The 27,328-nt window shown below is 44.5% G+C and overlaps 4 protein-coding genes and 1 long non-coding RNA gene across 13 annotated transcripts in view; 1 reads left to right on the plus strand and 4 right to left on the minus strand.

Moving 5' to 3' along the window:
- The window catches only part of rtn4a (reticulon 4a), a 20,356-nt gene extending 11,651 nt beyond the window's left edge, over nt 1-8,705 (minus strand). Inside the window, exons 1-3 of one of the 7 annotated variants that reach the window (XM_025060746.1) lie at nt 7,975-8,705; nt 2,205-2,258; nt 2-242 (exon numbers count right to left, since the gene is read on the minus strand). In XM_025060746.1, coding sequence (XP_024916514.1) covers nt 2-242; nt 2,205-2,258; nt 7,975-8,506 — 827 coding nt within the window. In that variant the 5' untranslated portion in view covers nt 8,507-8,705. Of the gene's footprint in view, nt 1; nt 243-2,204; nt 2,259-3,350; nt 3,390-7,974 lie in introns of all 7 variants that reach the window. The other 6 variants (XM_025060743.1, XM_025060744.1, XM_017037225.2 and 3 more) reach the window with 6 other exon arrangements.
- A 96-nt stretch (nt 8,706-8,801) lies between these two features.
- Nucleotides 8,802-14,188, minus strand: LOC103386976 (clathrin heavy chain linker domain-containing protein 1). Of its 2 annotated transcripts, none has more exons than XM_025060747.1 (11): nt 13,890-14,188; nt 13,624-13,811; nt 13,130-13,218; nt 12,710-12,908; nt 12,542-12,627; nt 12,320-12,413; nt 11,418-11,524; nt 11,105-11,291; nt 10,793-10,995; nt 10,282-10,476; nt 8,802-10,193 (listed from the first exon to the last, which is right to left on the minus strand). In XM_025060747.1, the coding sequence occupies exons 1-11, from the start codon at nt 14,088-14,090 to the stop codon at nt 9,997-9,999; spliced, it is 1,746 nt and encodes a 581-aa protein (XP_024916515.1). In that variant the 5' UTR covers nt 14,091-14,188; the 3' UTR covers nt 8,802-9,996. The 2 variants fall into 2 exon arrangements, with proteins under 2 accessions (XP_024916515.1, XP_016892715.1); XM_017037226.2 differs by having other exon boundaries at nt 11,093-11,291.
- Nucleotides 14,189-14,722: 534 nt separating this feature from the next.
- Nucleotides 14,723-16,620, plus strand: rps27a (ribosomal protein S27a). The gene is made up of 6 exons (XM_008321402.3): nt 14,723-14,809; nt 14,920-14,983; nt 15,394-15,448; nt 15,860-15,945; nt 16,053-16,184; nt 16,419-16,620. The coding sequence occupies exons 2-6, from the start codon at nt 14,936-14,938 to the stop codon at nt 16,566-16,568; spliced, it is 471 nt and encodes a 156-aa protein (XP_008319624.1). The 5' UTR covers nt 14,723-14,809; nt 14,920-14,935; the 3' UTR covers nt 16,569-16,620.
- Nucleotides 16,621-16,638: 18 nt separating this feature from the next.
- Nucleotides 16,639-25,613, minus strand: LOC103386953 (bone morphogenetic protein receptor type-1A). 2 transcript variants are annotated; one of them, XM_025060748.1, is made up of 11 exons: nt 25,447-25,613; nt 21,646-21,802; nt 21,440-21,542; nt 21,178-21,277; nt 20,994-21,081; nt 20,779-20,914; nt 20,475-20,667; nt 19,665-19,962; nt 19,099-19,274; nt 18,902-19,032; nt 16,639-18,804 (listed from the first exon to the last, which is right to left on the minus strand). In XM_025060748.1, exons 1-11 carry the CDS (start codon nt 25,523-25,525, stop codon nt 18,679-18,681), a joined length of 1,587 nt encoding a protein of 528 aa, XP_024916516.1. In that variant the 5' UTR covers nt 25,526-25,613; the 3' UTR covers nt 16,639-18,678. The 2 variants fall into 2 exon arrangements, with proteins under 2 accessions (XP_024916516.1, XP_008319625.1); XM_008321403.3 differs by having other exon boundaries at nt 21,646-21,808.
- Nucleotides 25,614-25,672: 59 nt separating this feature from the next.
- LOC103386954 (uncharacterized) overlaps nt 25,673-27,328 on the minus strand; it is a 15,588-nt gene continuing 13,932 nt past the window's right edge. Inside the window, exon 3 of the long non-coding RNA XR_522364.3 lies at nt 25,673-25,837. This is a non-coding gene — a long non-coding RNA (uncharacterized LOC103386954). The remainder of the gene's footprint in view (nt 25,838-27,328) is intronic.

Here is a 27,328-nt window from a genome sequence, read left to right on the forward strand (position 1 = left end):
TAGGAGATCTTCTTTACTCTTAAAAGAAACCGGCCCAGAGTCATCTTCTTCACTCTCCCAAGACATGTCCTTGGTACGAGTGGTGGGAAGCTGCGTGGAGAAGGAACCCAATGGTGCAGAAGATCCTGAAGTTGGGGGCTGGTTCGGACTCTCAGTCAGAGAGAGCTCCTCCAGAGAGTCGGGGGAGTGAAGAGGAGAAAGAGGAGAGATGGGAGCAGGGGAATCACCCTTCTGCCCAAGTGCTTGAGTAGAAAGGGAGGAGGAAGAATGCAATACAGCACATATCAAAGACATACTCTATTCCTTACGGTGCCCACCACACCTGGGTACAAGTGAGCAGCTACAAAAACCACAAAAAGACAACTCAAAGATGACAACTAAAAAGGTTACTTTTGTCTGCTAAAATCAAAGCTGTCGTCATCCAACATTACTGTGGACCAAGGATGAAACGTTCATAACTGTTGGGGTTTAATTCATTATTAGGTTCCCAGAAAACTCTTCTGAAGTACCTTTCAAGTGCTTTTATTCAGAGCAAGAACTTCTCATCTCTCATCTTTTAAATATAGTATACCAGTAGTAAAGTGAACAATACTTTATTTGATATAAAAGAAAACACTTTCCTCTTTCCTGCCTGGAGAGTGTTCTGGAACATCATCTTCTGAGGCAGCCCTCTCTTTTTTCCTACTTAACTTTGGGTGTTGGAAAATGTGACTTGAGAAACGGTAGACCATATATTCCAGTTATGAATGAACTTTTAATCATGAATAAAACCAGTCTATTCAGAAAAATGTGAAAATAAATGGTTGCTCTGTATAAAAACAGCTAAGAAATATTCTAGGTAAAGATTGAACAGACAACAGTAACAGCTTTAATACCAGACAAATGCTGCTGCATGGCTGCCTGTGGTGCACAGACCGTCGATGATCAATAATCCAACCAAAACTAACCAAGCACATCTATAATATCCCTCTATGGTGAGAAAGCTGCAGTACACACCAAAGTACTTCATTTGAAGGGTGGTACTTGAGTTTCAGTTTATTCCCTTCAGAGTCAGTCAGTTACAGCTGAACCTGCAGGAGCTTGTGAAAGCTGCCGTTTCTGTTTTTGAATACGTTCAAAAGTGAAAACAGGTTCAGGGCGTTTCCTGATGCCTGAAGAAATAAATCTGTTGATTTATATTTTCAAATCAATCATGCCTAAACCCTGCTGAATGACACTTACACATTTTTAGCAAGGTTTTCCAAGAGATGTAAAAGTAGCTCCAAAACTACACCAACCTTCCACAGTCAACATCCATCAGCATTTGTCTAAGTACTCCCAGGTCTGGTGAGAAGACCCCATGTCCAGAGTCACTCGGACACAGAGGGGTTAGAAGGACGTTTCATGATTCTTCTCAGGAAACATTAGAACTAGACCTTCTTTTTGTTTGTTTTAACCATTTTCCTCGCCTAGCTAGCACCACCATGGTTGAAAAAAGCCCAAGACTCTGATGTTGATTATAATTTAGACAAGAAAATAACAGGATCGATAAAAGGTTCAACTAATATTAAATCAAGAAAGTGAAAAAAAAAGAAAGAAATCACTGCAAATTTGTGGGTAACTTGACAGTGGAACTTGAGAAGCTATAAAGTTGGTTGTTTACAGAGCTTAGCAGAAAAAGCTAAACATTAGCCTGAATATAGTTGGAGGATTGGAAACAAGGCATAATATAAATGTGTATATTTCAAATATTTATAAAGAAAGTAAAAAAGGAATAGATACAAAATATAACTACAAGTTTTCCACGGAAATGCAGAACATTTACCAAAAATGCTAACCAGTTAGATTAATTATAAACAGCTAAAAGTAATTAGCCAAGGGAAGCTTCAACCAGGGGACCAGGCTAAAAAGGCCTGGCTACATATAAATAGAGAAACAAAAAACATGTTTGGACCTGAGGAGAACCATGATCTATTTATCGACCTGTTCGTGTCTCCTACAAGTTCTTCAACAACAAACACCAGCCAGACTGAAGCACCTTATTCAAAGCTACTTGAAATATCTATCTCACATGCACTGGGTTAAACATGGATTAAGTGCACACACACACACACACATGCAGAAACACACATACACACACACACACACAAGCTTTAAAGACAAGCGTGAAGTGAAGAGTAAATGAAGGGACCTGGACAAGGACAGAGCGAGCAGACAGAACTTGCCTGTAGGGAAGTGCATCAGAGGCTGAGGCTGAGCTTCAGAAGGAGAAGGATCATCTGTGGAGGAAACGAGAAGCAGAAAAGAAAAAGAAAGGAAAAGAAAAAGACAAGTGAAGAGTGAATTTCAAGAGTAGCTAATATGGTTCCATGTCCATATTAACAGGATGTTTTAGCACAAAACAAGAGTTTTTTTCTATGTTGGACATCCATACGTCCATCTTCTCCTGCTGAGTTCAAAAGGTCTTCAATAAGACGGACAGTGATGTCGTCACCTCTGCACCAGAGTCTTTAGCTCTCAGTGCTACGAGTTGTTGGTCCACTTCTGCCTCATGTGGCCACTTTCTGTCACTGAGTTAACTCTAAACAGAGATTTTTAAACACATTTATTTCCTGATGAGTCAGCAGTGACTTGAAAAAAAATGTTAAAAATAATAGATTTTCTTTATCTTGGAACGTGTACTTTTAGTCTGGCTGAAACTTTTTCCGATGGCTAAAAATGTATTCATCCACAAAGATAGGCCTGGTTCTTGGAGCAGGTTCCCTGCTGTGGTGCTGGGTTTGTGTCAATACATGATGTCACCACATGAAAAACAAGATAATGAAGTGGAGGAGCTACGTCGACCACTGTAGCTCCCACACCTCTGTCAACATTCAAGGTGATCTTCAAATGTTACTGCATGTTTGCATTTCTTACCCAACATGTTTTCTTTAGTGTGTGAACGTTTGCTTTAGGTTAACAGTACACACAAGAGGACAGAGAGGAGGTAGTATCATGGGCGGGGGGGGCAGACACCGTAGGCTGCAACGCCACACTGACCACCAGGACGCAAGCAGAGAGACGAGGGGCGTCACTGAGAGTCCAGCGTTTGTCAGGAGGAAGTGATTCTACTCAGAGCGACAACATCAACCTGACATCCAACACACGTCAGTCAACAGTAAACACTAAGATCAGTGTCTCAGATCAGAGTCAATAATCAGCAATCACCGTATCAAGTGTACGGCCTGATACATCATTTTAGTGGTTTAATTATGGTCTTACTAACCCGAACTAACCCTAACCCATCACCTGTTAGGGTTAACATTTGATGATTTTGGGATTATGGATGAGATTAAAATCGTTGTTGGCATTAGGCCGTTCATGTTGGTTACCTCTGCTGTCGAGGTTTACCTTCCAGCGCTGAAGTGGACCTAGGACCAAACCAACGACACACATGTATCAATTCACCAACGATAAAACAGGTCAGGGTTTCAGTGGCTGCGGAGAATGTGATACAGGTTCACAGAGGTCGGTTGGAAACGGAACTTCAGCTAAATATAACCTTTAAAAAAAGGTAACAAGTTATGGGATGATTTTAAATCATTTTTGTTAATATTATAAACCTCCTGTTTCTCTGGTTCAGGACCGACCTCTGGTGTCTCCACTGAAGCAGTGAGGACCAACACTGGTCAGTCAAGTGTCTGGAGTGTCCGTGCTGAGACATCTTCTGGAGCTATAAGTATCCTGAGGCATGTGCACTGATATATGAACATCTCTCAGCTGCTGCCATCTTGTAACATAAAGAACTGCATGTACGGAGTTCTGTCTGCTCACCGCGCGCTTAAAATACACAGTTTAAAATACCGGGCTGATCACTGGTCCACTGATGTAGATCCTAAACACTGACACGGTTCCTCTGCTCACGGGTGTTCAAGCATCTCAGGGAGTGATGGGAAAGACAGAAGGTTGTCTCCACAAACTCCACTTCAGTCCACACCAACGAGGCAGTGACTGAGAACAACAACAAAACCTCAACGGTCTCTCAGATGAACGACTGAACACGTTATCATTATTACATTTTAATAGCAATAAGAAAAATGCCGAGTCAGTTTGCCCAAAGGGGGTGGAGGGGGGAGGCGGAGGGGGGGAGGAAGGAGGGAGCCTGGGCTCAGCAGATGCACCATGCACTTTTATACAAGAAGCAGAGTTTTGTCAGTACTTCGTAGAAACAGCTGCTCTGTGTTTCTGTTAGCAGCCATGTTGGCAGCCATGTTAGCAGCCATGTTGGCAGCCATGCTGGCAGCCATGTTGGCAGCCATGTTGGCAGCCCGTCACTGCCGACACACGTATACTGGTAGTAAATCCACCTGAGGGAAGCACAATGTCTTCTGGTCACAGACATAAAATAAAGCCATATCTGACTACTCTCTCTCTCTCTCTCTCTCTCTCTCTCTCTCTCTCTCATTCATTTAGGAAAATAAACGGTACCAGATCTCAGCAAAACGACATGGCCTGGTTTTCAGTGTGAATGTGCTGAATCAGCTCATTGCAGGTAAATACTACCTCCATTAAAACACGGTCTTCACTTCAGTGCGGTGCTGAGAGGAAGCCAGATGTAAAACACCTGCGTCTCTTTGTGTCCGTCTCCTCGCTGCAGCACACACAGGCCTGCAGTGGACTGGAGGAAGGCCAGTGGAATCACAAATCTAAGAAATATAGATCTAACCAATTTTAACCCAGTCTGTGACCCATGATTCATTGCACACAACGGGTTTAAATGTGTGACTTATTCACAGCTTGTGCAACAGGAACTGACTTGGTACAAACGTCCACCATGATGAGGCAACTTTTACTGCTTAACAATCAGTGAGTCATTTTTACCAGTTGAGATGTCAGCTGTAACTGGTAAATCTTCAAATATACCAGTGGAGGGAGACACTGGTACAGATTTAATTTCATTTCTATTATTTTTAAACTCTTTTTCCACTGGTAAGACATGGTGGGATAGGAATGTTACATTTCAAAAATGTCAAAAATGACACGTGAAGAAAATCCATTTTCAATGTCCAGTAAGAGTTTATGATCCTGTTGACAACTCGTTCTGGAGTTCCACCTGGTACTAACCAGGTGCCTGAATATATGGTCACATCTGATTTACAGAACCTATTGATTTATTAAGATCTGACTGTTTCACATTTGCTCCGTTAAAGTACTGACAACGCTGACAGTCTTAAATCTATTTTTTACCTGATGACTGAGTTGAGTTAACAGTGTGTGTGTGTGTGTGTGTTGCTGCAGCTCCAGGATACGGAGAAAACAACAACACTGGACAAACTCCTGTACAGCTACACACACACACAGGCAGTGTGTGTTAATCCTGTGTGACAGTGTGTCTGCCCCCCCCCCCCAGCTGAGTCTAATTCATCTGACCACAACACACGCCCACACACCACGGCTGACCGTCCAGTCGCCGCTCCAGCGACGTGAATGTGATGCAAAGTCACAGCAAGACTGGTCAGATTTAGAGGAGACAATGGAGGGGGCGGAGCCACGCCTCAGTTATTTTCCACCACACGTGGTGTCAGGTTTACTCGTCTCAGCTGCAGTTTCTCCTCGGCTCAGGGTTTTTTTTAATTACATTATAAACTTAATGTACAAAAGTCAAACAATTTCAGAAACATCTGTCATCCAGACATTCAGGGCGTTTTGTTTCTTTAAATCAGCAGTTCCTCACAGGGTCAGGACTGGGACAGTTATTTACCATCAAACCAGCTGTCACTTTTATACTGTTTCTTCTGTTACAACTTTATATTACGGTGCAAAGAAAAACACACCCGTCATCAGATTGTCTTATAAATGAATGATGATGTCATCAGTCACAACACCTGGTACAACGCTCTGCCACTTATTTTAAACCATATTATTCTTTGTGTGAGGACAAAACTATTTATTTTACTTTTTGTTTATTTTACATTTCTGAAGGATATTTTGATTTTCTTATTATCTAAAGCCTTTTGAAATTAAATATGTTCAATAAATACTTTTTTACTTTACTTTATTAAATATTGAATTATTTTATATTGTCATATTGCCTAAGAAAAGAACAGAAATTAAGTGTCAAAACAATAATATACAGCATGACTGAGATATTCTGTGTTTAATCATAAACACGGGCGGGGCCAACACAGATTCACTCTTCAACGTGCACTGGTGTCATTTGTTAATACTTTTTTTTGTATTCGTCCTTAAAAGGTTAATATTCTGTTCCTCCAATAAACACGTGTCGTAAAACATGTTCAGACCCGACTTTAGTTCATGTGTCTGTTATACCCTCATCAATGTTTCTTTATCAGCAGCATTAATTACAGTACACTTCCACAGACACAAAGTAAACGCTCATTAGTTAGAACAACAGACGAATGTTAAACACTCACTAACCCTAACTAACTAACGATCTAATGATCTTAGTTCAATCGAATTTTACTAAAAGGTATCAATAAATTACTTAAGTTACTGATTCGTATCACCTTCAGTGTTTGTCACTGCAGAGCATCTATCTAGGATGCAGGTTTTTTTTATACCCCTCCTCCACCAGCGGCCTGTGCCAGCAGCCCCACCCTTCCTCTGAGCTGAGGCCTGTTTACCTGCTGCCTCATGTGAGTAAACATCAACATCATCTCCATCATCAGAGCGGTGTCCACCACTTCACTAAAAATCTGTGCGAAAACAGGTCACTGTAACAGAAGTGTCATCTTCAGGTCAGTGATGGTGACAGTTTGAAGAGGCTCTGGGGGGAGTGGGGGGGGATGATGGAGGTTAGGTGTGGCTGGATGTTGGACGACAGGGTTAAAAGGAGTGACGATGGCAGCAGCAGCAGCAGCATCAGCAGCAGCAGACAGGGAGTGGACGCAGAGCGGATTCCTTTGTTGTGACTAATCTGAGTTACTGCCGCTAACTGGCTAACGCGTGTATCTATATCTGAAACATCGTCTGCTTCACCCCCTAGTCTCCTCCCTCTCCCCCTAAATTGAACTACCACTAGTCTCACAAATCGCTGTTTGGAGGTTTTAAATCTGATGAATCAACACAAGATTAAAACAATTAGGCCCGTTTTCGAATAACGGACTAGTCATTGCAGGGACGGAGAACCAGACATCATCACCGGCTGCCTCACAGTTTCTCACACCGTTCAAAATGGCATCTGAATTGTTATGGATAATGCCATAAATATTCCGCTGATTTATTCATCACTGTGACAAAAGACAAGCTGCCTCGGTTCTGTCCGATAACGGACCTATATTAGCAACATATGTTGTGTGGAGAGCAGCAGACGGCTGCGGCGACGTCTCCGACACAACGAGACTTCCAGTTCAATAAATGTTTACAGTTGATGCCTGTACACACTCATATAAACTATTCTAACGCCATTTGAAGAAATACTGGTGAAATATGGGTCCGTTTAGTTGACGTGACGCCTTTCTGCCGCTTGAGGAAAAAACAGGTGGGCCGCGTCGCCGCGTCAGCGGCAGGACCCGGCGGCTAATCCAGTGCGACAGTGTGGGGATAGTGATTCTATATTTAACAATAATAATCTAAAATATAAATTACATTACAATACATACAACTACACTAACTGCATTAACCATCGGTCTTCAGTCACAGGCCGTTCTCCGCCTCTGCAGCCTCGCCTCAGGATAGCATCACCGCTAACCTGAGCCGCGACGTAACCAGGCCAAAAAACACACAAAGAATGATAGAAAACGAACACCAAACAGACACAGTATCTTTTTAAAAAATGACGGATTTGTTGATAATCATAAACCGTTATTCAAATGAGGTCCATTTGCGTTCTGTGTTTGGAGACACCGGGCCACAGATGTGATGGAGATGGAGAAACAAAACGTCAAGAACGGATTTATCCATCACTGTTGATTCACCTCAAAGTCACTTCAATAAAATAAGACCATCAACGACGTACATGTTCATTTTAGGTGATTGTTTTCTGAAGATACTTACAAGATGCAGGAGCCACTGATTCCTCTGCTGCTTCTGCCGGGGCTGGCTCTTGTTTCCGGGGTTCAGTGACCGGGAGGGCGGCGCTCTCCGCTGGGGTAGGGGCAGTCTCCGTCTCTGGCTCCGGCTCTGGGGCAGCGTGTGGTTCTATCTTAATACTTTCTGGTTCGGCTTTGGGCGCTATTATAATCGGCTCCTCTGTGAAATAAACTTTTTCCGAGGCGAAGCAGGAGCTGGTGGTTGAGTCCGGGAACGGCTCCGGCATCGACACCGGTTCTGACTCCAGCAGCGTCACCGGGGTGGGGGGAGTTTCCTCAACCTCGTGTGACGCACTGTCTTCAGCAATGTGGCGCTCCAGCGCGTCCTGAGCCCCGCCGACTAAGTCCACGATGTCATCCAGGCTGTAAAGGTCCTGTTTAGGCTGTTCGAGCTCAGGTTCTGGCTCTGGTTCCGGTTCTGGCTCGGCCTGGTAGTGATGCGTCACGTCACTGAACAGCGCAGTCGTGGAGGACACTTGATCTTCACCGTCTGCCATTTTTCTTCGGAGGTGGAGGTACAAAAAAAAGTTAAGAGTTTCGCTAAAGTTTCGCTGGAGTGTCCGTCTTCCACACCTCCGGTTGGACCGAGCAGTGAAACGGCGCCACCGACTTCCTCCGCGGACTCTGCTGGAGTTTCTTCTTACAGCGGACAAACCGGCACGAGTTCGCTGCTCAACAGTTACCCCAGAGTCGGACCCGACTCCCGGAGAGTCGGTCTCTGTCAAATTGCGAAAAGGAGGGGGAAACTCTGCGGACCAATTATCTGCGTCAGATGTTTTGAGTGACGTAAGTTCTAACCAATTAGAAGTGTCAAAGCTAAACCTGACCTCGCCTTCAGCTGAACCTTTTTTTAAATGTTGAGGAGCAGTAAAAAGGAACCAGATTACATAACGAGAACAAGGAGCACTTCTTGTTCTAGTACTAACTGTGTGATAAAGACAGGGGTGAAGTGAAAATACTAAGGTTAAAGGTCAGACACACTCTGAGTAACTTTAAAACCAACAGGCTCCGAAAAACCAAAAGTACAAGAGTGACATTAAATAAAGCTTAATTCTATTTTTTATTTATTATTCGTCAAATGTGAACAAGAATGCAGAAACTGATATGTATTCTCTTTAAAACAAATCAATACATTATTATTATTAATATTATTATTCACAAACAAAACAAAATTAAGTTGATTATATTCAGTTTTATTTTTAAAAGATAAAGAAAAATATTTCAAAGTTAGAGTAAATCTAATCTAAAGAAGATGAAGATCAGATCCAGTTTCTGTTTATGTTAAAGTTTGCAAAGGAAATGATCATTTTTGGTAATAGTTAGAAATCCCTCTATAGATCAATGAGTTCCTACAGTCACTCAGTTCCATCCATTCATCTCCAGTGGTTCATTTCTGTGGGGTTTAAAGCCTGAGTCATGGTGCAGTTACTGTGGTCAAACGCTCACCAGAGAGAAGGAGCAGAACAAACACACAAACACAGTCAAACTCCCTGGAGACTGAAGGACATGAGTTGACAGAACAGTCAGATAATAAAACAAAACACTCCATTGTGTCCACACTGCACTCGTCTACTGGGTTTATTTTGGTGCAGCATCAGTTGAGTGAGGATGACTAATCACTTCCACAACACTGATGCAAAGCAGTGAAATGCTGCATTCAAGGACCGTAACCCCGTGGGCTGCTTACTACGATTTCATGCTTTTCTTCTGATTTATTTTTTTCAACCAGCACAAAAACTCAAACATCAATCATTTACAGCAAACAAACAGGTCATCAATTTAAATGATTACTGTTAAAGAATTTATATGTGATAAGATTAGAGAAGATTTAAACCGCTCACTCTCTAGAAAAAAAGAAAAAGAAACAGAAGTGAAGCTGTGTTTAAACGACAGTGTTCGCGTTGGTCTCATGTGGGCCACGACCTCATGTTTAGCCTCACTCTGTATTGGCTGACTTTCTTGAAGGAGGTGTGGCCACATCCTGTCTTCACAGGAAGACGTGCTCCACGAGGCGAGCTCCGTCCAGACCTGGACTCAGGACTCTGGTCCCACCATGACTCAGCAGGACTGAGGTGATGGCCTGACTCAGGTCCACACGCTTCAGCTCAGAGCAAAGAGAAACCACCTGGATCCAACCGTCCACCGTGGAGTGGTTGTCTTCTAACATAACGTCCTCCAAAACCCCTGGGAGGATGACCACAGTCAGAGGTCAGAGGTCAGAGGTCATCGACGCAGGTGGTTAAAAACCCAACACTGTGTGCTGATGTCACACCTCGGTGGACGAGGTCGTCCAGAAGCTGCAGCACCAACGGCTGCCGCTCGGGGTCCGTGAGCAGAGTGGAACACGCCACGCACACTGACAAGATGGAAGCACGGCGGAGGTGATCACAATCTCCGGGTCGGGGTTCAGTCAGCGACCGGAGGAGGGAGAGACTGGGCCACTGACACAGCACCCACACCATGTCCTCTGGAGGAGAAGACAAACTGTGAACTCAAACAGCACTGACTGAATCAGAATGAACCAATCAGCTGTGACTGTGACTGTGATGATTATTATTGTTATTATGCTCTCTGCCTGGAGGCTGACGTGCTAACCACTACACTGTGGCATTGACCAAAGACAATTACAAGGATCTCTCACTGATAGAGGCCCAGAAAATACTGTATTAAATATTATATGAAAAGGTCATGTCCTTCCATGAGGCCCAGAGTTCCCTGCAGCGCCCCAGGATGCATCACTGTAATCCTAACTTGATCCAGTACTTGAGAACCACCACACAGACCATCTGTGACGCTCTGACTCTGCTCCATCAGCTCAGCAGCTCTGTGGTTCAGGCCTCTCCTGCACATGCTCAGTGCGCTCTTCCTGTCCGGTCCACAGCCTTCGTACACGACAGAGGCCAGAGCCAGATACTGCTCTTTTATGCTGGCGTTTTTCAGAGCATGCTCAGTGAGGACGTCGCCCAGCTCCTCAGAGAAGGTCAGTCTGTGGGAAGAGAGACGTGACACACACTGGCAGTGATCGCAGTGACTGCAGTGACCGCAGTGACCACAGTGACTCAGCCCCGGGTGTTAGAGCTCACATCAGATCATACTTGTTCTGGGAGACAGCGTGGACGACGAGCTGTGACGCTCGGTGCTGCGCACAGACGAGGACACACCGTAGGGAGAGAGGAGCAGACAACTGCACCCCCGCTGGTGCTGTGGTCAACAGAGCCTGGAAGAAGTGGAGGAGAGGAGGACTGGACCCTGAGGGAGCTGAGTCCGGGGGGGCGATCACACCTGAGAGGAAACAGAGAAATGGACGGCTCGTCATTCTGAGCTGTCACCGGTTTGTCCCTCTCTGTTGTTGAGGTTGAAGACATGAATGAGAAGTGACTGATCCTCTGTGTGTTTCTACTCATTCACCTTCAAACATCTCCATAATGTCCAAGTTCCTCAGAACTCCACCAGGGGAACTGGCAGCGAGGAGAGCTGCCTCCTCAAACTGGGCCGAGTCAAAGAGTTCAACAAACCTAAAAAAATAGTCACGCGGTTGAATCTTTACCTGCAGACTTTTTTTATAATAATAATAATCCATTCATCCATCCATCCATCCATCCATCCATTTTCATCCACTTGTCCGTTACCGGGTCGCGGGGGCAGCAGTCTCCACCCACATCACACTGCACCGTACCAACCCCCCCTGAACCTTCCTGCAGGTGGTGAGTCCACTGGAAGGTACCAACCGCCCTAACAGGGATTCGAAGTTGCCCAGGAGGAGAACCCTGGGGTTCCACATCAATGACAGAGACATTGCCTCTGGACCAAAGCGCCACCATAATAATAATGTCTAACATATTTTTAAAAAAAATCTGTTCCAGTGTAGTTTAAATTTCCTAAAGCTTTTTCCAGGCTGGCAGTAACAGAGCAACGATTTGCAAGAAGAAAGAAGAAAGAATTTACTGTAACTCGTTAAATGTCCATTGTTGGGCATATTGACAGTGCCATCTACTGGCAAACAGACTTAAGTACACGTCTTTTCTGACTATTCCTGAGGGTAAAAAGTTGCATCCCATCCATTTCCTGAGTTGAATTTGTACTTTCTGATTGGTCAACTTTCTGCAGCACTTCATATTATTTTGTGTGTGTGTGTGTGTCCACAGCTGTTTATAGTCTTTGCACCTTGTTGTTGTGGTGACTATATACTGTATTTTATAGTGAATGTTTTATGGTCTATCTTTAAGTCTTGTTGTTGTTGTTGTCCTATTGTTGTTGCGACAGAGTGCTGATTAACATGTCTTAGATGGGTTAGTTGCTGGACTCAGCACCTGTCCAGGGTTTGGTCCAGGAGCTCAGACTCATCCAGTCCAGATGGTTCTTCATCCCTGAACAGCTCAGTGTCAAAGCTGTCGTCACCTGTCACTGTGGAACAAACACAAACACGAGAACAGTGTCAGGTTTGATCAGCAGTAACTTTAGCAGCAGTGTAATTATAACCAGCAGCATCAGCATTAGCATCAGCATTAGCATCAGCATTAGCAGAGCTTCACCTCTGATTTGTCTGACTCGGTCCAGGACTTCCTCCAAACGGTGCTGTTGACACAGTCCGTCATACACAAACGCCAGACGTTTGTAGCTGTGAGGCAATGAAAAAACCCACTGAGTCAGGATGAATGAAAACATGACCTGTGTTGGAGCTGAGGTCGCTGGTTTCTTACAGGACTTTCAGAGACTGGTTCTCAGTTTTTAGTCCTCCTCGTCGTCTCTCCACTCTCTGAAGCTCTGCATCCAGACGGACTTTGACCTGCAGGGGCACACAGTGACGCTTCTTCTCCAGCAGGGCGTCTCTGTGAGCACAGAGATGATTCAGGTGCTGGTCCAGAACATCCACATCCTGAGACTGAGCCACAGTCAGACCTGATTTATCAGACAAGAACCAAAAACAACAACAACAACAATAAGATTCTACAACATTAAGAGCCGCCAGCCCAATGATGGAGTCCAAGGTTCAAGGTTCAAGGTTCAAGGGTCCAGAGTCCAGAGCTTCAGGCATTCATGCTGTTCAAGCAGGTCTCCTGGTTCCTGCAGGAGAACTGGTCCTGGTGCTGGTGTTTTTTCATGCTGTCAAACAGTGTTACCTGGAATCCATTCTCTCTCTCCTGTTGATGTTCTCCGTCTCTTTATCTCATCTCTAAGTTGTGAAGTTTCCTTTTTCAGGTCGGCGATCCTGTCAAAACAAAAATGGGTTTCAAGGACAAATCATGTGTCAAAATATGTTTTCTATTTTTTGTTGTTGTTATGTTATGTTGCAGAAAACTGCAACAACTTGTTGCCTGTGGATTTGAAGCACATCGTCATTCTCTAAAGACATACTTGAATACAATGAATAGATAATTAGACCTAAACAAATCACTAAAGTTGTTGACGTATCAAATATTGGTTAAGACAGAGAAATAAATCATTAAATAAATACAGAGCTTAAGCTTAAGGTTTTGGTTTTATAAAAGCATGAGAAAAAATGCACAATGTATTAATTATTTATTTTTCTAATCTGACTGGACATCGAAGCCTACTGAAATACTGTAACTTTGATTTTATTACAGTTGAAACTAAATCATTCTAATCAACTCACCTGTGTCTCAGTTTCTCTTCTCGACATTGACAGACTTTCAGTGACGTTAACTTTGACGTCGCAACAGCAAGATGTCGCATAGTCGTTCTGGCGTCATTCTTCTTCCTCTTCAGTTCTTCAATTACGTCATCATACTCCGACTTTATATTCAAGAGGAGCTTTCTATAAAGTGTGGCTCGAGAAATCACCTAAAGAAAGAAAAAGAAGAAGAGAAAAATCACCAACATGTGATTAAAAATCAGATTCAATTCCAGGTTCATGTTTACCTGGCTGAAAACAGAGCGATAGACTGTGTACCGCAGCTCATCAGCACCATCTGGTGGACAGTTTAGAAACACTTTCTCCTCTTTCATGTACTCCTTCAGAGATTGAAGAAAAATCTGATCCTGGTCAAAGTTGCCTGTTGGTCTGAACTCAGATCTTTCTTTCTTGGAACATGGACTACCGTAAATCTGTGACCTTCGCATATTTACCTTCAAATATCGCTTTCTTTCTCCTATCAACAGTGTAACATATGCCGTCTTACTGTTGATGTGACGCTTTTCGACACAGAGCGTTGCTATAGATACAAACAAACTAAGAAAAATATAACAATAGTCTTTTTTGTTTTATTTTTCTTAGTTTGTTGTTGGTATGAAGTTTTTTTTTTTACAAAAAATAGACCTACATGCTGGAAGATATTTTTATTAAAACTAGTTGTAGTAGTAGAAAAAATCAGTAAATGTAGTTAAAAAGTGAAATGATAAGTGGTATATATTATGTCAAACCAATAAATTGCTGGATTAACAGCTGAGTTAAATGATAAATGGTATATATTATGTCAAACCAATAAATGTGGGTGTAGAACGAAACAATAGGGTTGTATATCGGATGATTTATTAGAGAAAACTATATTTAGGATGTAAAAATAACTATATTTTGCAAGTGCAAGACACAAGAGGAGACAAAAATAAGGGCAAAACGTCCATTCAATGGTCTCTATTATTTGACAACTATCGTCATAATGTACTCAACAAACATAAACACAGACATATTTGTTTTAACTTAAACTTAAAGCTAAAACGTTGGAGAATTCTATGCAGGCACCATAAAGGGCTCCTATAACCCCTGCAAACGCGCACAGAAAACCCTGTGTGTGAAACAAAAAGCCCTCTTCTCATGATCCGCCATTAGGAGTGAACTGGTGGTAAGACTTGGCTCCGCATTAAAACATCAAATTTTCTCATAAAACGCCCCTTTCTGATTGTCGTGTTGGCTTAAAATGTAGCTAAGTGTCATTGTATTTGTTTGGTTTAGGTGGTGAAACGCCAGGATGCAGATTTTCGTCAAAACCCTCACGGGGAAAACTATAACCCTCGAGGTGAGAAAGAGTGCGAGTCAGACTGTGATGGAGGCTCAGAAACCGCCGCTGCTACTGCTGTAAAAGTCTGTAATTGGTAGAATGCAGCAGACACTGTATCTATAAACACATAATTACTCACATGTTAAGTTAACGGTGAGGTTTTTAATCTTCGTGTTCTTTTTATATCTTATTACGACTGTGTCGATATCTAAAGTTACATTTTTACGTATGCTAAGCGGCTAAGCTAACTACCGGGCGCAGCATAAACACGTGTAAGCTACTACTCTAGTTGATCCTGTCACTAAAGTGAGCGTTTAACATCAGACTGTACCCACACGTGCACACGATTAAATTATGAATTCGTTACCGTCGTTGTGACGTATCTTCGGCTGAAGTTGTTCCGTTCTTACCTATCCCTGTCTTCTTAGGTCGAACCTTCAGATACTATTGAAAATGTCAAAGCCAAGATCCAGGACAAAGAAGGTGAGTGTTAATTTATGGGTGCGTGGTTTAGCAATGATACTGACAACTGGGAATAATAATAAATAAGATTTAACCATTCTTTGTTGTCAATGCTAAATGAAAAAGTTATGGTATGGCTTTCACTGATGTAAATATACTGTAGTTTGACATTGGACTGACTGCTATGGCTTTACTGATGCCCAACATCAGGATGAAATTTAATGATGAATGAAGTCGTGAAATTAGGGCTGTTTTATAAATGTCCAGTTCCTGAGGAGGCAGGTAACAGAGATTTAGTCAATTGTTGTTCCCTCTTTAAGTTTCTTTTGTTAATACAAGCTGTATGAATTATGACACTATTAGACCTGTGTTTCTTCTTTGTTTTATCAACAATGACATTCTGAAACACTGGATTTGTTTCTGCTCCTGCAGGAATCCCTCCTGACCAGCAGAGGTTGATCTTTGCTGGAAAGCAGCTTGAAGATGGACGCACGCTGTCCGACTACAACATTCAGAAGGTGAGCAGAGAAAAAGCTGTTGCACAATTGCAGAAGCAATAAAACCTTTAGTGGATCAACTGTTAAGGATGTTACCTGACTGCTTTTTTTTTTCTCTCTCTCTTCAGGAGTCCACTCTGCACCTGGTTCTGAGGCTGCGTGGTGGTGCCAAAAAGAGAAAGAAGAAGTCTTACACCACACCCAAAAAGAACAAGCACAAGAGGAAGAAGGTCAAGCTCGCTGTGCTCAAGTACTACAAGGTACATGACAAAACGTTGGACAAATTGGTTTAAATGTTTGTCGCTGATTTCATTGGACAATGACAGAACAGAAAACTACAAGTGAAACTGTTAAGACAGTTTGAAGTTTGTCTTTCATGACCCTCGTATACAAAGTGATTTAGTTATTAATGTCTGAGGTTTATGGTTACATTTTAGTTTGATCTTTTCCAGTAGCTTTTTAATGTTCATATATGCCGGGGTTTTTCCCCTTAGGTGGACGAGAACGGCAAAATCCACCGGCTGAGGCGTGAGTGTCCCGCTGATGAGTGCGGCGCCGGCGTTTTCATGGCGAGTCACTTTGACCGTCACTACTGCGGAAAATGCTGCCTCACCTACTGCTTCAACAAACCTGAGGACAAGTAGATGATGAAACTGCAGAACTCGCTGAAATAAAGACAGAAAACCTTTGACAAAACAATGACTGTTTTTTTTTTTCGTTCAGTTGAGATGAAGCTGTTTATGAAACGTAACAATAATCACTAATTAAATATGGACGAATGTCAGTGGACCTCCGTCATCAGCATAAATGACTGAAGCCAAATGTTGACAGGAGTAGAGCCTGTACAGGGTGTGACCCTGCCTCGACTGTCAGCGCCACCTGTGGCTGTGAAAGGTATTAATACATTTAGACAGTGTGAATTCCTCGATTAATTAGTTCTACTATATTTAATCAAGAGTCAAACGTCGATGGGTGTTTTCAAAAGAACCACACTCTGACTCGGGGGTTGTTTACTAAAATAAGGTTATTTTACTTATTAAAAATCGTTAACATTGGACAGACTTATACAGAGTTTTTCATTTTTCTTGGTAAACTCATAAGGCACCGAAACAGATGCTGTACAAAAAACAACCACATCGACAGGGAAAACAACACTTTGACATTTCTGAGATTATTCTGTACTCAACATTTTCTATCGGAAATCTTCTCATCACAGGAAAAACACGTGATACTGCTTTTAAACAGATATAAGAAGCTGGCGACAAACGCGCGCGCACACACCCACACACTCAGACAGAACATGCAGTGAGCGTGCGCATGCGCATCGTCCTGCAAGCGAGAACAACAATTACAGAAAACAGTTTTGGTTTTTGACGTGTTTAAAAAACTTCCAGCTTCTTTAAAGCTGCAGGGAATTTTTTTGATGAAAATTAAAAGTTTTTTTTTTAAGGGAAAATAATATGTAGAAGTTGTTTTGCTGATAGGGCATGTGTGAACACACGCCGGTGATATAAGTTCCGTTTTGATGTTCTGTTGAACGTCCTTCTCAGGCTCTGACGTGACCACTGGGCAATGTGAAGAAACACCACAGACAACGTGTCCGTACTGCAGCTAGTCTGTAATATAGAACTAGTTGTAACGAAGGCCACCACTCCTGATGTTGTCAGGACAAAATCACCAGCAGATGTCACTGTTTTCTACCCACCAGAACTGTAGCCGTCAGTGTGACACAGTCAACAACAATCTCCAGACAAACAGACACACGACACGGATGAACAAAGACGGATGAACAGGACGGCAGACGTCGGCCGGATGTCGACTTCACTGCAGAACAGTGTTTTTCTTTTCTCTGAAATCTTCTCCCCGGGAAGGCTAATGCTAACGCTAACATTTATTTACAGGTTAAAGTTCACATGTGATAATTTTAGTACCTTAGTTTTTGTCTCTGAGTGAAAATACAGGCAGGAAAACTCAGTCCTGTAGAGAAATAACAAAAAATAAAAACACTGACGGAAGACCGAGAGGAGGAGGTGGAGGAGGAGGTGGGGGGAGAAAGGAGGTCCAATGTAGGTCCTAAAAAAAAATTCACAATGAACATGACCCTTCTCTCCTCCTACGAAGTGTCGACATCAACATTATCTGAATTGTCTGTTTGGCTTTCACAGAAAGCGTCAAACGCAGCGGTGAAGAAGGGGAAGAGGAAGAGGAAGAGGAAGAGGAAGAGGAAGTACTCCTGGTTGGTTTTCAGCTGATGGATTGAGGAGAGGGAAGAAAAAAGGAAAGAAAGTTGGAGAAAAGAAAATAAGGATAAAGGTGAAGTAGGAGGAAGAGGAGGAAGGAGTAGAAGAAAAGAACAGTTCATGTCTGTATCCAGCTGAAGCACAGATCAATGTAGAAGAAAGACGGGAGGAGGAGAGAGGAGGTGGAGAGAGGAGGACAGGTGTAAACAAAGGAACAAGGAGGTGAAAAGAGGAGAGGAAATAATCCATATACGTCTGTTCTCTGTCCTCCTTCCAGACTGAGGTGGATGAAAGAGGAGGAGGAGGAGGAGAAGAGAAGGAGGAAGGACTCAACATTTATTTCCAGCTGACGGAAGAGTAGGAGGAGGAGGAGCAGAGCTCCGCCCAGAGAGGGTCCGTTATTCCTGTCATTTTCTCCCAATATCTCCTTGTCATCCCAACAAAGGTCCAGGTCCTGAAGGTCAGTGAGGTCAGATGGATCAGGCAGCAGAGAGGAGGAGCAGCAGGTCTCAGGTCAGATCTTGATGTCCTGGGACTCCACCATCTTAGCCAGAGTCTTCTTGACTCTGAGGATGGTGAGGCGGGAGGCCGGGTTGTGAGCCCAGCACTCAGACATCACCTTCAACATGGCCCGAAGACACTGACAGAGAGACAGAGGGACAACCCAGAGTTATTGTTGGACTGTTTTTCTGCAGAACAGCGAGGATTTAAAAACACACACACAAACACACACACACCTCGTCGCTGTTCCAGCGGTTGGACACCGTGGGGCGCAGTCCTTTCACACACACAACCTCCAGCATATCTTCGTAGGAAGGATCCGTGGGCACCGTCTCATAGTAGGGCAGCTGGTAGTCCTCCACCATACCTGGACAACCAGAGACAATCAATCACCTGGACACACAGGGGACAGAGACCCGTGGGACGTCCCTACCTCCGGTGACGCAGCGTCGGGACATCTCCCAGATGACCAGGCCGTAGCTGTACATGTCGGCCATGATGTAGGCCTGGAAGTGGTTCTTGTTCAGAGTCTCGTCCAGAACCTCGGGGGCCATGTAGCGCCGCGTGCCCACACGGGTGCTCAGTGGGACGTCGACCTCATTAGTGTCACTGTGGGGGGGGGGCAAAGGGAGAGAGACATGAGCAATATAACATAAAGGAAGTGAACATTTAATTCAACTTGAACTCAAATTTAGTTCATTAAACTCCCATGATGCAACAGCACTACATCAAAACAAGTCTTTTTGAGTACGTCACAGTTTGGAGAAAAACAAAACGACTGTCATGTGACCTGTATTGGTAATAATAATAATTATAATAATAATAGTAACAATAATAACTGCATTATCTTTATGACATTAAAAAGATGAACAACTACAAATCCATTATTTTCCCAGTTCCACTAGAGAACTCCTCAGGACCTGAGGGACAGGACGGGACGGGACAGGACCTGAGGGACAGGACAGGACAGGACCTGAGGGACAGGACGGGACAGGGTACCTGTTGAACTTGACAGCCAGGCCCAGGTCAGCGATGCAGCACGTCCCGTTCTTCTTGATGAGGATGTTTTTGCTCTTCAGATCTCGGTGAGCGATGGCCGGTTTCCCCTGTGTGCCGTAGATCTCCGTGTGCAGGTGACACAGACCACAGGCAGCAGAGAAGGCCAGCCTCAGCAGGGACGCCGTGTCCAGAGTGGTCACCTTCAGGTAGTCGTACAGAGACCCGCTCTCGTGGTAGTCGGTGATGAGGAAGAGCTGCGTGAAGGCGCCGGTACCTTTGATGTCGGCCGCGATGAAGCCTGAAAGTGATTGACAGGTGTCAGACCTGATTCCTACATTTCTGTCTAACTCTGGTGAGGGTCAACAACAGTTTGTTTGTCAATACTGATCCTCACCACACTCAACACCAGGGGGCGCAAAGTGTTCCAGAAAGGACTGCTGTGACTGCAGGTTTTGGTTCCAGCCTATCCAGAGACACAGTGACTGACCAATCAGCTGTCTGGACATTCAGATCAGCTGAATAAAAGATCCAGTCAGGTGTGCTGCTGCTGCTGATTGGTTGGAACAAAACCTGCAGCCACAGCGCCCCCTCTGACTGAGTCGATGGTTACAGACCAACCTCAGATCAACCCTAGGACCAACAACTGACATTAAAAATCAACGAGTCGTTGATCTGCTCCTGTCCTGCAGCCGTCAGCCTCTACTCAGTCCATTTCTGTCCTCCTGAGGGCGCCACTCGCTCTGAGGTCATTTATCAACTGTGTTTGAAACCAGTGACTACAGTGTGTTTGACATGAGAAGACGGACACACCCAGGATGTTCTCATGTCTCATCAGGACAGTCTGGTAGATCTCCGTCTCTCTGAACCAGCTGGCCTCCTCTCTGGTGAAGAACACCTTGACGGCCACCTTCTCTCCTCTCCAGCGACCGAGCCACACCTCGCCGTACCGACCTTTGCCGATTTGTCGTACCATCTGGATCTGCTTGGCGATGGTTCGCTGGACCTGAAGGACAGGAGAGTTGAGAAGACAGAAGTCAGGATTAAAGTTGATCCAAAACTGTTTAGGTGAAGGTGTTAGCGTCATCTCTTAAACTCTACAATGTTAAGTCCGTACCAGCAGAGGGAGCCCAGAACCACTGCCTGAACTCTGTGACTGGTGGATCAGGTCTTTGAGAGACTCTCCCACAGGAATGAAGACCTCCTGCTCCAGGTCCTTGTGGTACCTCTGACGTTCCGTCTGCCACTTGTACCTGACACAGACCACAACAACAATCAGCACGGAGGTCACTCCGACTCCAGACAGCTGTGGGTGGAGGCAGTGAGTCCCACCTGTAGTAACAGACCACGGTGATGCAGATGAGGGTGCAGCAGCAAACGGTCATAGAGATGATGAAGGCCAACCAGTGAGGACTTCCTTCTGGAAAGATCCACCAAAACAAAAAACAACAGCGGGGTAAGACTTTGGTTCCACCTTCAAATCACCTCATCACAACATGTAAAACGGATGTGCTACCAGTAGGCGCCAGTGGGGGCAGTGTTGGCTGCAGGTCTCTGTTGCAGAAAGCAGTGTTGCAGCACTCTATGGTCCGTCGAGTCTGAGCTTTAGGCGAATCCTGTCACAAAAAGACGGGAGTCAAATCTGAACATAGTCACGTTGTTCCACTGACCACTAGAGGGAGACTGAGTAAAACTAAGACAGATTTGATTTGTCATGAAATATATCCAGGCTATGATTATCAAACACTAGAGGTGTGTGTGTGTGTGTGTGTGTGTACCTTGCACTGGAAGTCCGAGCCCTCGTACTTCATGCAGCCTGAGGTCAGGAGGGCGTCCCCGTGCTCGTCCTCTTCAATAATGGCGAAACACTGTCCGTTTGTCCTGAACAGACACATATTGGTTGTTAAAGAGGTGACCTCTCTGGGGTGACCTTTTAGTCAACGTAGACCACCTCCATGACAGACTGGACTGCCCTTCTACTCACAGGCAGGTGTTGTTGGTGGCGTCTTCAGGACAGTGTCCAGAGCAGTAGCAGCTGAGGTATCGGGCAGCATCTTCAGGGGCGACGGTGGAGTCGTCACCAGACCGCCGAGAGTCTGGGTTCACCCCGGTCCCCTGTAGGACGTGATCTGGGTTCTGACCTGCAGCTGGACACAGACGGTGACAAAGCCAACAGGACATGGTCAAGTGGACGGATGTGGTGGTAACTTTGCAGCTGGTGGACTCTAGTGTTTAAACAGACCAGTTTTCTTCATATTGCTACATTCTAATTCTTGTTTTTTATTTTAGTCAGTTTTATTTTCAACAACTGTCTGTTTATTATAGTAAAACCTATTTTGTAATTAAGGCATCACTTTGATTAATAAGTGTCTGACGACTGCAATCACAACATTCCTCCTCTATCAGCTGTGTATGAGAGCTGGGGGGGGAGTAAGGGGGAGAGATTAATTCCATATAAGGACCACAAGCTATTTATACTAACCAGGCACTAACAACTGTCACCAAGTGTGTGTGTGTGTGTGTGTGTGGTCTCATGTTCTAAATATTAATAGTAAACTCTAATATTTACAGTCATAAATATTTACCTCAACAATGTAATTGGAGATTTATTACAAATCTATGTCAAGTGTGGTAAAAAAAAAAAAAGTTTATTTGGATTATGTAATTCTGTGTAATACTGGTGTATGTTTTGTGAACCACCACTGGGTGGTGCCAAAGCTTCACTCCATTTCCACAAAGCCCAGAAACCGTGTACCAACGTCCACAGTCTAACTCTAACTCAGCCACATCTTGACGTAACAAAGATTTTCTGCTTCTAAAATAAAATGTTCACCAACTCCATCAACTCCATCAAAGACTGGACCAGGATTTCATCCATTTAAATACGTTTACACTGGATAACTGGAACAGATCTACCAGACAGTGAAGACGACCGTGGTCTGTTTCACTGTCACAGCTCTGTTCATCCCTCTCTTATCTTCCTCTGTTATCCAACCCCCCCGTCCTATCTCCCCGTCCTCCCCCCTCTTCTCCATCCCTGTTTTTTCTCTCCTCTTCCTCAGGTTTTCAGCTTCTGTTTTTACAAACACTTCTGTCATAAGAATCACACACACACAGAGTATAAACACTGAGGTTTTCTGCTGCTGCTGACGTGAGTGCAGTCATGTCTGGACATGAACCACACACACACACACACACACACACACACACACACCTATACTTTGAACAAACTGCTCGTACAGCCAGAGACAATCAGCGTGTCTCGATAAATTAACAGTTTGTCACCATTAGTATCAACTTTTTAGAAAGAGGTGGAAAAGATTCATCCTCCAAATAAATAGCTTTCCTCCTACAGTGTTTGTGAAGTTTAGACGTCAATGTTCTGTGAACAGCCTTTGGTGAACTTTGAAAAGCACTTTTTCCTCCTGTGATCAGTGAACATCCCGACCTAACACGTCTGACCACCAGGGGAACCAGGGAGTTACAGGCTCATTTCCAGGCTCATTCCTGGAATTAAACACCTTAAAACAGTAATGTTTGTCAACAAAACTAAATATTTCCAGTTCAATACTCGTTGATCCAACGTACTCGTCTTCATCTGTACATTTTCACACAACAATCCTAGAACAGAAAAGCATCAGGATGATGATATCACCACTGTCTGCTCCTGAAAAACACCAGTTTCTCTCCAGTCCCCGCCTCCCGGTCAGCTCACGGCAGCTCCCATTGGCTGTCGGGCGACGAGTGACACGAGAGGAGGGGAAAAGCACGGAGGCTGGAAATGGCTGCCGTCTCTGTGTGTTCCATCCACATGTGCGCTTAATTGTGCCGGCAGTCACAGTGGAGACTGAGGTCTGGCACAGAGCATGTTGGGTAATCAGAGTCTCTTAAAGTCACAGGGTTTCTCCCGCTCCACGGTTTATTTACACGCAGCCGTACGACGGTCCGGCAGCAGAAGCTGGGAGTGAAAAGGCTCTGTGGATCGGCCAATAGGACGGAGGTTCATCTGAACACAGAGTGAGCATCAGCGACCCCTGTGGTCGACACGGTCAAGAGGAACTCAACGACAATCGTGTTCAGAGTGAAACCATGTCATATAAATATAAACTGTATATATATTAATGACGTCTGACACCTCATCTCCTCTACTCTGGTACTTCACTTGGTGAAGTGAGTTAACAATGAAGTTTAACTAGTTAACAGTTCAGTCTTTGGATGTTTACTACGTCCATTCGACTTCTCTGGGTTCAGGAACAGACCTCCAGGATGTAGATTTGTTTTGCTCCATATTTTCAACAAAGTACCAGTTGTAGCAGAAAAGAGAAAAGTGTGTGTAGTAAAAGTAAATGATGACTGGTGTGTGGCAGACGCAGCAGCAGTGACAGCACATACTTTCATTCCACCACTGCTTGACAAGAATGTGGTGGAGCGGAGAGAAAGAGGAGCGCTTGTTTCGATCTCCCGTCTGTCCCTGTTCTGTTGGAGTCTGAAAAGGTCACGGTGACCTTGGTGCTCTCAGCTCACAACTTCCCAAATACAGCGCCTCTGAAGCGCCCCGTGCTGATTAGCCCCACCCGTCTGGCAGAACACATGTGGTTAATTGAACACTTCCAGAGGAGCCCCAGGAGTCCTGGAGGTACGGGTTATACTGTCAGTGTTGGCTCGGGGCTGTTAGTCTTAAATCAAATCAAACGCCCTCAGATGGTCGGAGGGGGCATCAGTAAAAGTGATGTTATGTGTATTTTTGTACACATTTGAATAATAAGTGTTATATCTGGACCAGTTCATTAAATTACAAACAAAGGAGTTTCTCAGTGAAGCTGCGGACTTTTTGTGTAAATTTAAAATAAAATAATTAATTAACTGAATGAGTCAAAAAACATTATTTTTCTTATTCTCTCTTTTAAATCAAATTAAATAAATAAAAGCAAACTCCACTTCATTATCTGTAGGATTAAAATAGTGAAGTATTAAAGTAAAACTTTGAACAAAACAGGAAAACCGCAGGTGTTGTTTTGAACGGACACTAAAGTGTTAACATTTGGCTCATGTTTTTTTATTTTATTTCATATTCAGTTCTCTGAGCCGTCACAGTGACAGGAAGTGGAGGCAGTGAGGGTGAAATGAACACTGTTTCAGAAGGTGAATATGTCTCCACAGGGACACAGGGGATATTTCCGCAGAACAATGACTGTTTGGAGAGTTTAGCGCCGCTGACAGCTCATACAGGAAATGGTTCATGTGCAGGGGGGAAGTGAGAGCGGCAGCAATCAGTTCAACAGCTTCCTGCAGCGAGGAGCGCTTGACTGAGGAGGAGAAGGAGGTGCTGATTCACTCCTTAGTTTCTCAATGTCAGCGTACGTTTGACGGCGACTCTGGTTCTAGAAAGTTCTCTCTATTGTTCTTCATTATCAGCTACTTAACGTCCAATCACTGCCTCAAACAAAGGCTGCAGATCCAGATGTGTGTGCTCAGGGAAGGAGGTCATCAGGATCCTCCTGCTAATGCTACTGCTTATCTCACTCAGTGCAAACTGCGGGGTTAATGAGTGACACTGCTGCACAAAGCTGCCTCCTGTTGGAACTCCAGAGCAAAGAGCAGGTGAATCCACATCAGTAATAATAACACAAACAGACGGTGCCGTCCAATGGGAGCAGCCATGACAACTGAACCCACCAACACTCACTGTGTCACATGTGACGTAACTTCAAGACGCGAATCAGACAAAAACTAAACATATAAATAGCACTTTAAAGAACCAATCAGGTCATGGTTGATGTCCTACCGTCAGCTCTGAGGGTCAGTAGGAGAGCAGCAGCCAGAACAGCCAGAACAGCCAAACAGACTGAGGGTGAACCTGCCATCCTGGGGCAGCACTGCAGGACAGCAACACTGGACACTGGATCTGGGTCCAAGATGGTCTCTGTGACCGGGGGGGGGGGGGGGGGGGGGGGGGGGGGGGGGGGGGGGGGGGGGGGGGGGGGGGGGGGGGGGGCTTCTTATTCCTGCTTATTCCTGATAAAGGTCTGTAGTCCACAGTAGGTACTGTTGAATCAGGAGGTCTGTGGAGGTCTGCGGAGGTCTGCGGTGGTCTGTGGAGGTCCTACACTGGGACAGGGGTTGATATCACAATATCAGGTCCTCATCCGTCTCACTGGATCTCTGGGTCCAAAAACCTGACAGAGAGAAGACAGAAGACCAGCTGTGTGAGGGTAGAAGGACTACTGACAGGGTAACAGACAAACACTCTCTCAATGACACGTCTGACGTCACAGACGACAGGAGAGTCTCCTGACGTCAGGCCTTAAAGCCACTGCTGGTTTGAGTCAATATGTTATATATATTTATATATTTAACAGTAGTTCTTCTAGACTAACAGTCACTTTTACAACTTTGAGCTAACCCTCACTTGACTTTTCCACTTCTTCCCTCTTTATCTTTTTGATGAACAGTATTAAACTATGGGATATGAACACTGGTGGTTTTCATTATTGACTCTTTTCTCCATTCACACACAGACGACGACGACGACAACAACAACAACAACAGCAGCAGCAGCAGCAGTAACAGCAGCAACAGCAGCAGCAGTAACAGCAGTAACAGCAGCAGCAGTAACAGCAGTAACAGCAGCAGCAGGAGCAGCAGCAACAGCAGCAGCAACAGCAGCAGGAACAGCAGCAGCAGGAACAGCAGCAGGAACAGCAGCAGCAGGAACAGCAGCAGGAACAGCAGCAGGAACAGCAGCAGGAACAGCAGCAGGAACAGCAGCAGGAACAGCAGCAGCAGGAACAGCAGCAGCAGGAACAGCAGCAGGAACAGCAGCAGGAACAGCAGCAGCAGGAACAGCAGCAGGAACAGCAGCAGCAGCAGCAGCAGCTCTCAGAAGGAGGACAAGACCAGGCAGGTTCAGGAAGAGCTGTCGACTCTCAGACAGGAAACGTGTCTCCTCCGAGCTACACACACACACAGCTATCACATGCGCACACACACACACACCCACAAAATCCTAACACGTTCACTTCCCTTAGGAAACACAAAGGTTGGAACTCTCCACAGACTCACAGCTGACAGAAGTACAGACCAACATCAACAGACACCGACTTTCTTCAGGGCAGATCTTTGACGACATGACAACGTGTTTTTGTTCAGTGTCAAGACGTTAACGTTTCTTTAAAAAGACTGATATGTTCAAACTGTTGTGGTAAAATATTATAGATCTTAACATTTTAGACCAGATTGTATCAAACGTTTATGGTAATGACTCCATGTTGAATCAGAACATAAACGTTTTATCTCAGGGTAAAAAAAAAAAAGATAACTTCTTTAAAATAAACAACTCTTACAAAAACATCAAAAAGAGCCAGATCACAAAAAAAAAAAGAATCCAGAAGCTTTCAGGTGTCAGGTGACTTTCACTCCTCCTCCTCCTCCTCGTCCTCGTCCTCCTTCGTCGTGTCCTAACTCGTCTGCTCCTTCAGTCCAACAACAAACTCCTCCTCAGACGTAATAAAGGTTGAAGCCCAGATGACAGACTTTTCTTATACAGGTTTAAAAACACTTGGATGATGTTGATCAGACATTCTACTTCCTGCATTCACCCCCCTGACCCCTGACCCCCCCTGACCCCCGACCCCCAAGCCCATAAACCACTGACCGTCACCTCCACA

The sequence above is a fragment of the Cynoglossus semilaevis genome, chromosome 12 (assembly GCF_000523025.1).
Source record: "Cynoglossus semilaevis isolate Cse_v1.0 chromosome 12, Cse_v1.0, whole genome shotgun sequence".
NCBI lineage: Eukaryota > Metazoa > Chordata > Actinopteri > Pleuronectiformes > Cynoglossidae > Cynoglossus > Cynoglossus semilaevis.

What these genes read in the sequence shown, in the direction of transcription:
- LOC103386976 (XM_017037226.2), bottom strand. Translation starts at nt 14,090, where the DNA reads ATGCGAAGGTCACAGATTTACGGTAGTCCATGTTCCAAGAAAGAAAGA. An exon ending in CAGAACAAGTATGATCTGAT is followed by an intron (nt 10,996 to 11,092) that starts GTGAGCTCTAAC and finishes CTCTTCCCACAG; the next exon opens with ACTGACCTTCTCTGAGGAGC. An exon ending in GGACGACCTCGTCCACCGAG is followed by an intron (nt 10,194 to 10,281) that starts GTGTGACATCAG and finishes TCATCCTCCCAG; the next exon opens with GGGTTTTGGAGGACGTTATG.
- rps27a (XM_008321402.3), top strand. Translation starts at nt 14,936, where the DNA reads ATGCAGATTTTCGTCAAAACCCTCACGGGGAAAACTATAACCCTCGAG. An exon ending in GGAAAACTATAACCCTCGAG is followed by an intron (nt 14,984 to 15,393) that starts GTGAGAAAGAGT and finishes CTGTCTTCTTAG; the next exon opens with GTCGAACCTTCAGATACTAT. An exon ending in CAAGATCCAGGACAAAGAAG is followed by an intron (nt 15,449 to 15,859) that starts GTGAGTGTTAAT and finishes CTGCTCCTGCAG; the next exon opens with GAATCCCTCCTGACCAGCAG.
- LOC103386953 (XM_008321403.3), bottom strand. Translation starts at nt 25,525, where the DNA reads ATGGCAGGTTCACCCTCAGTCTGTTTGGCTGTTCTGGCTGTTCTGGCT. An exon ending in ACTGACCCTCAGAGCTGACG is followed by an intron (nt 21,809 to 25,446) that starts GTAGGACATCAA and finishes GTCTGTGTCCAG; the next exon opens with CTGCAGGTCAGAACCCAGAT. An exon ending in CTGGCTGTCAAGTTCAACAG is followed by an intron (nt 19,275 to 19,664) that starts GTACCCTGTCCC and finishes CCCCCCCCACAG; the next exon opens with TGACACTAATGAGGTCGACG.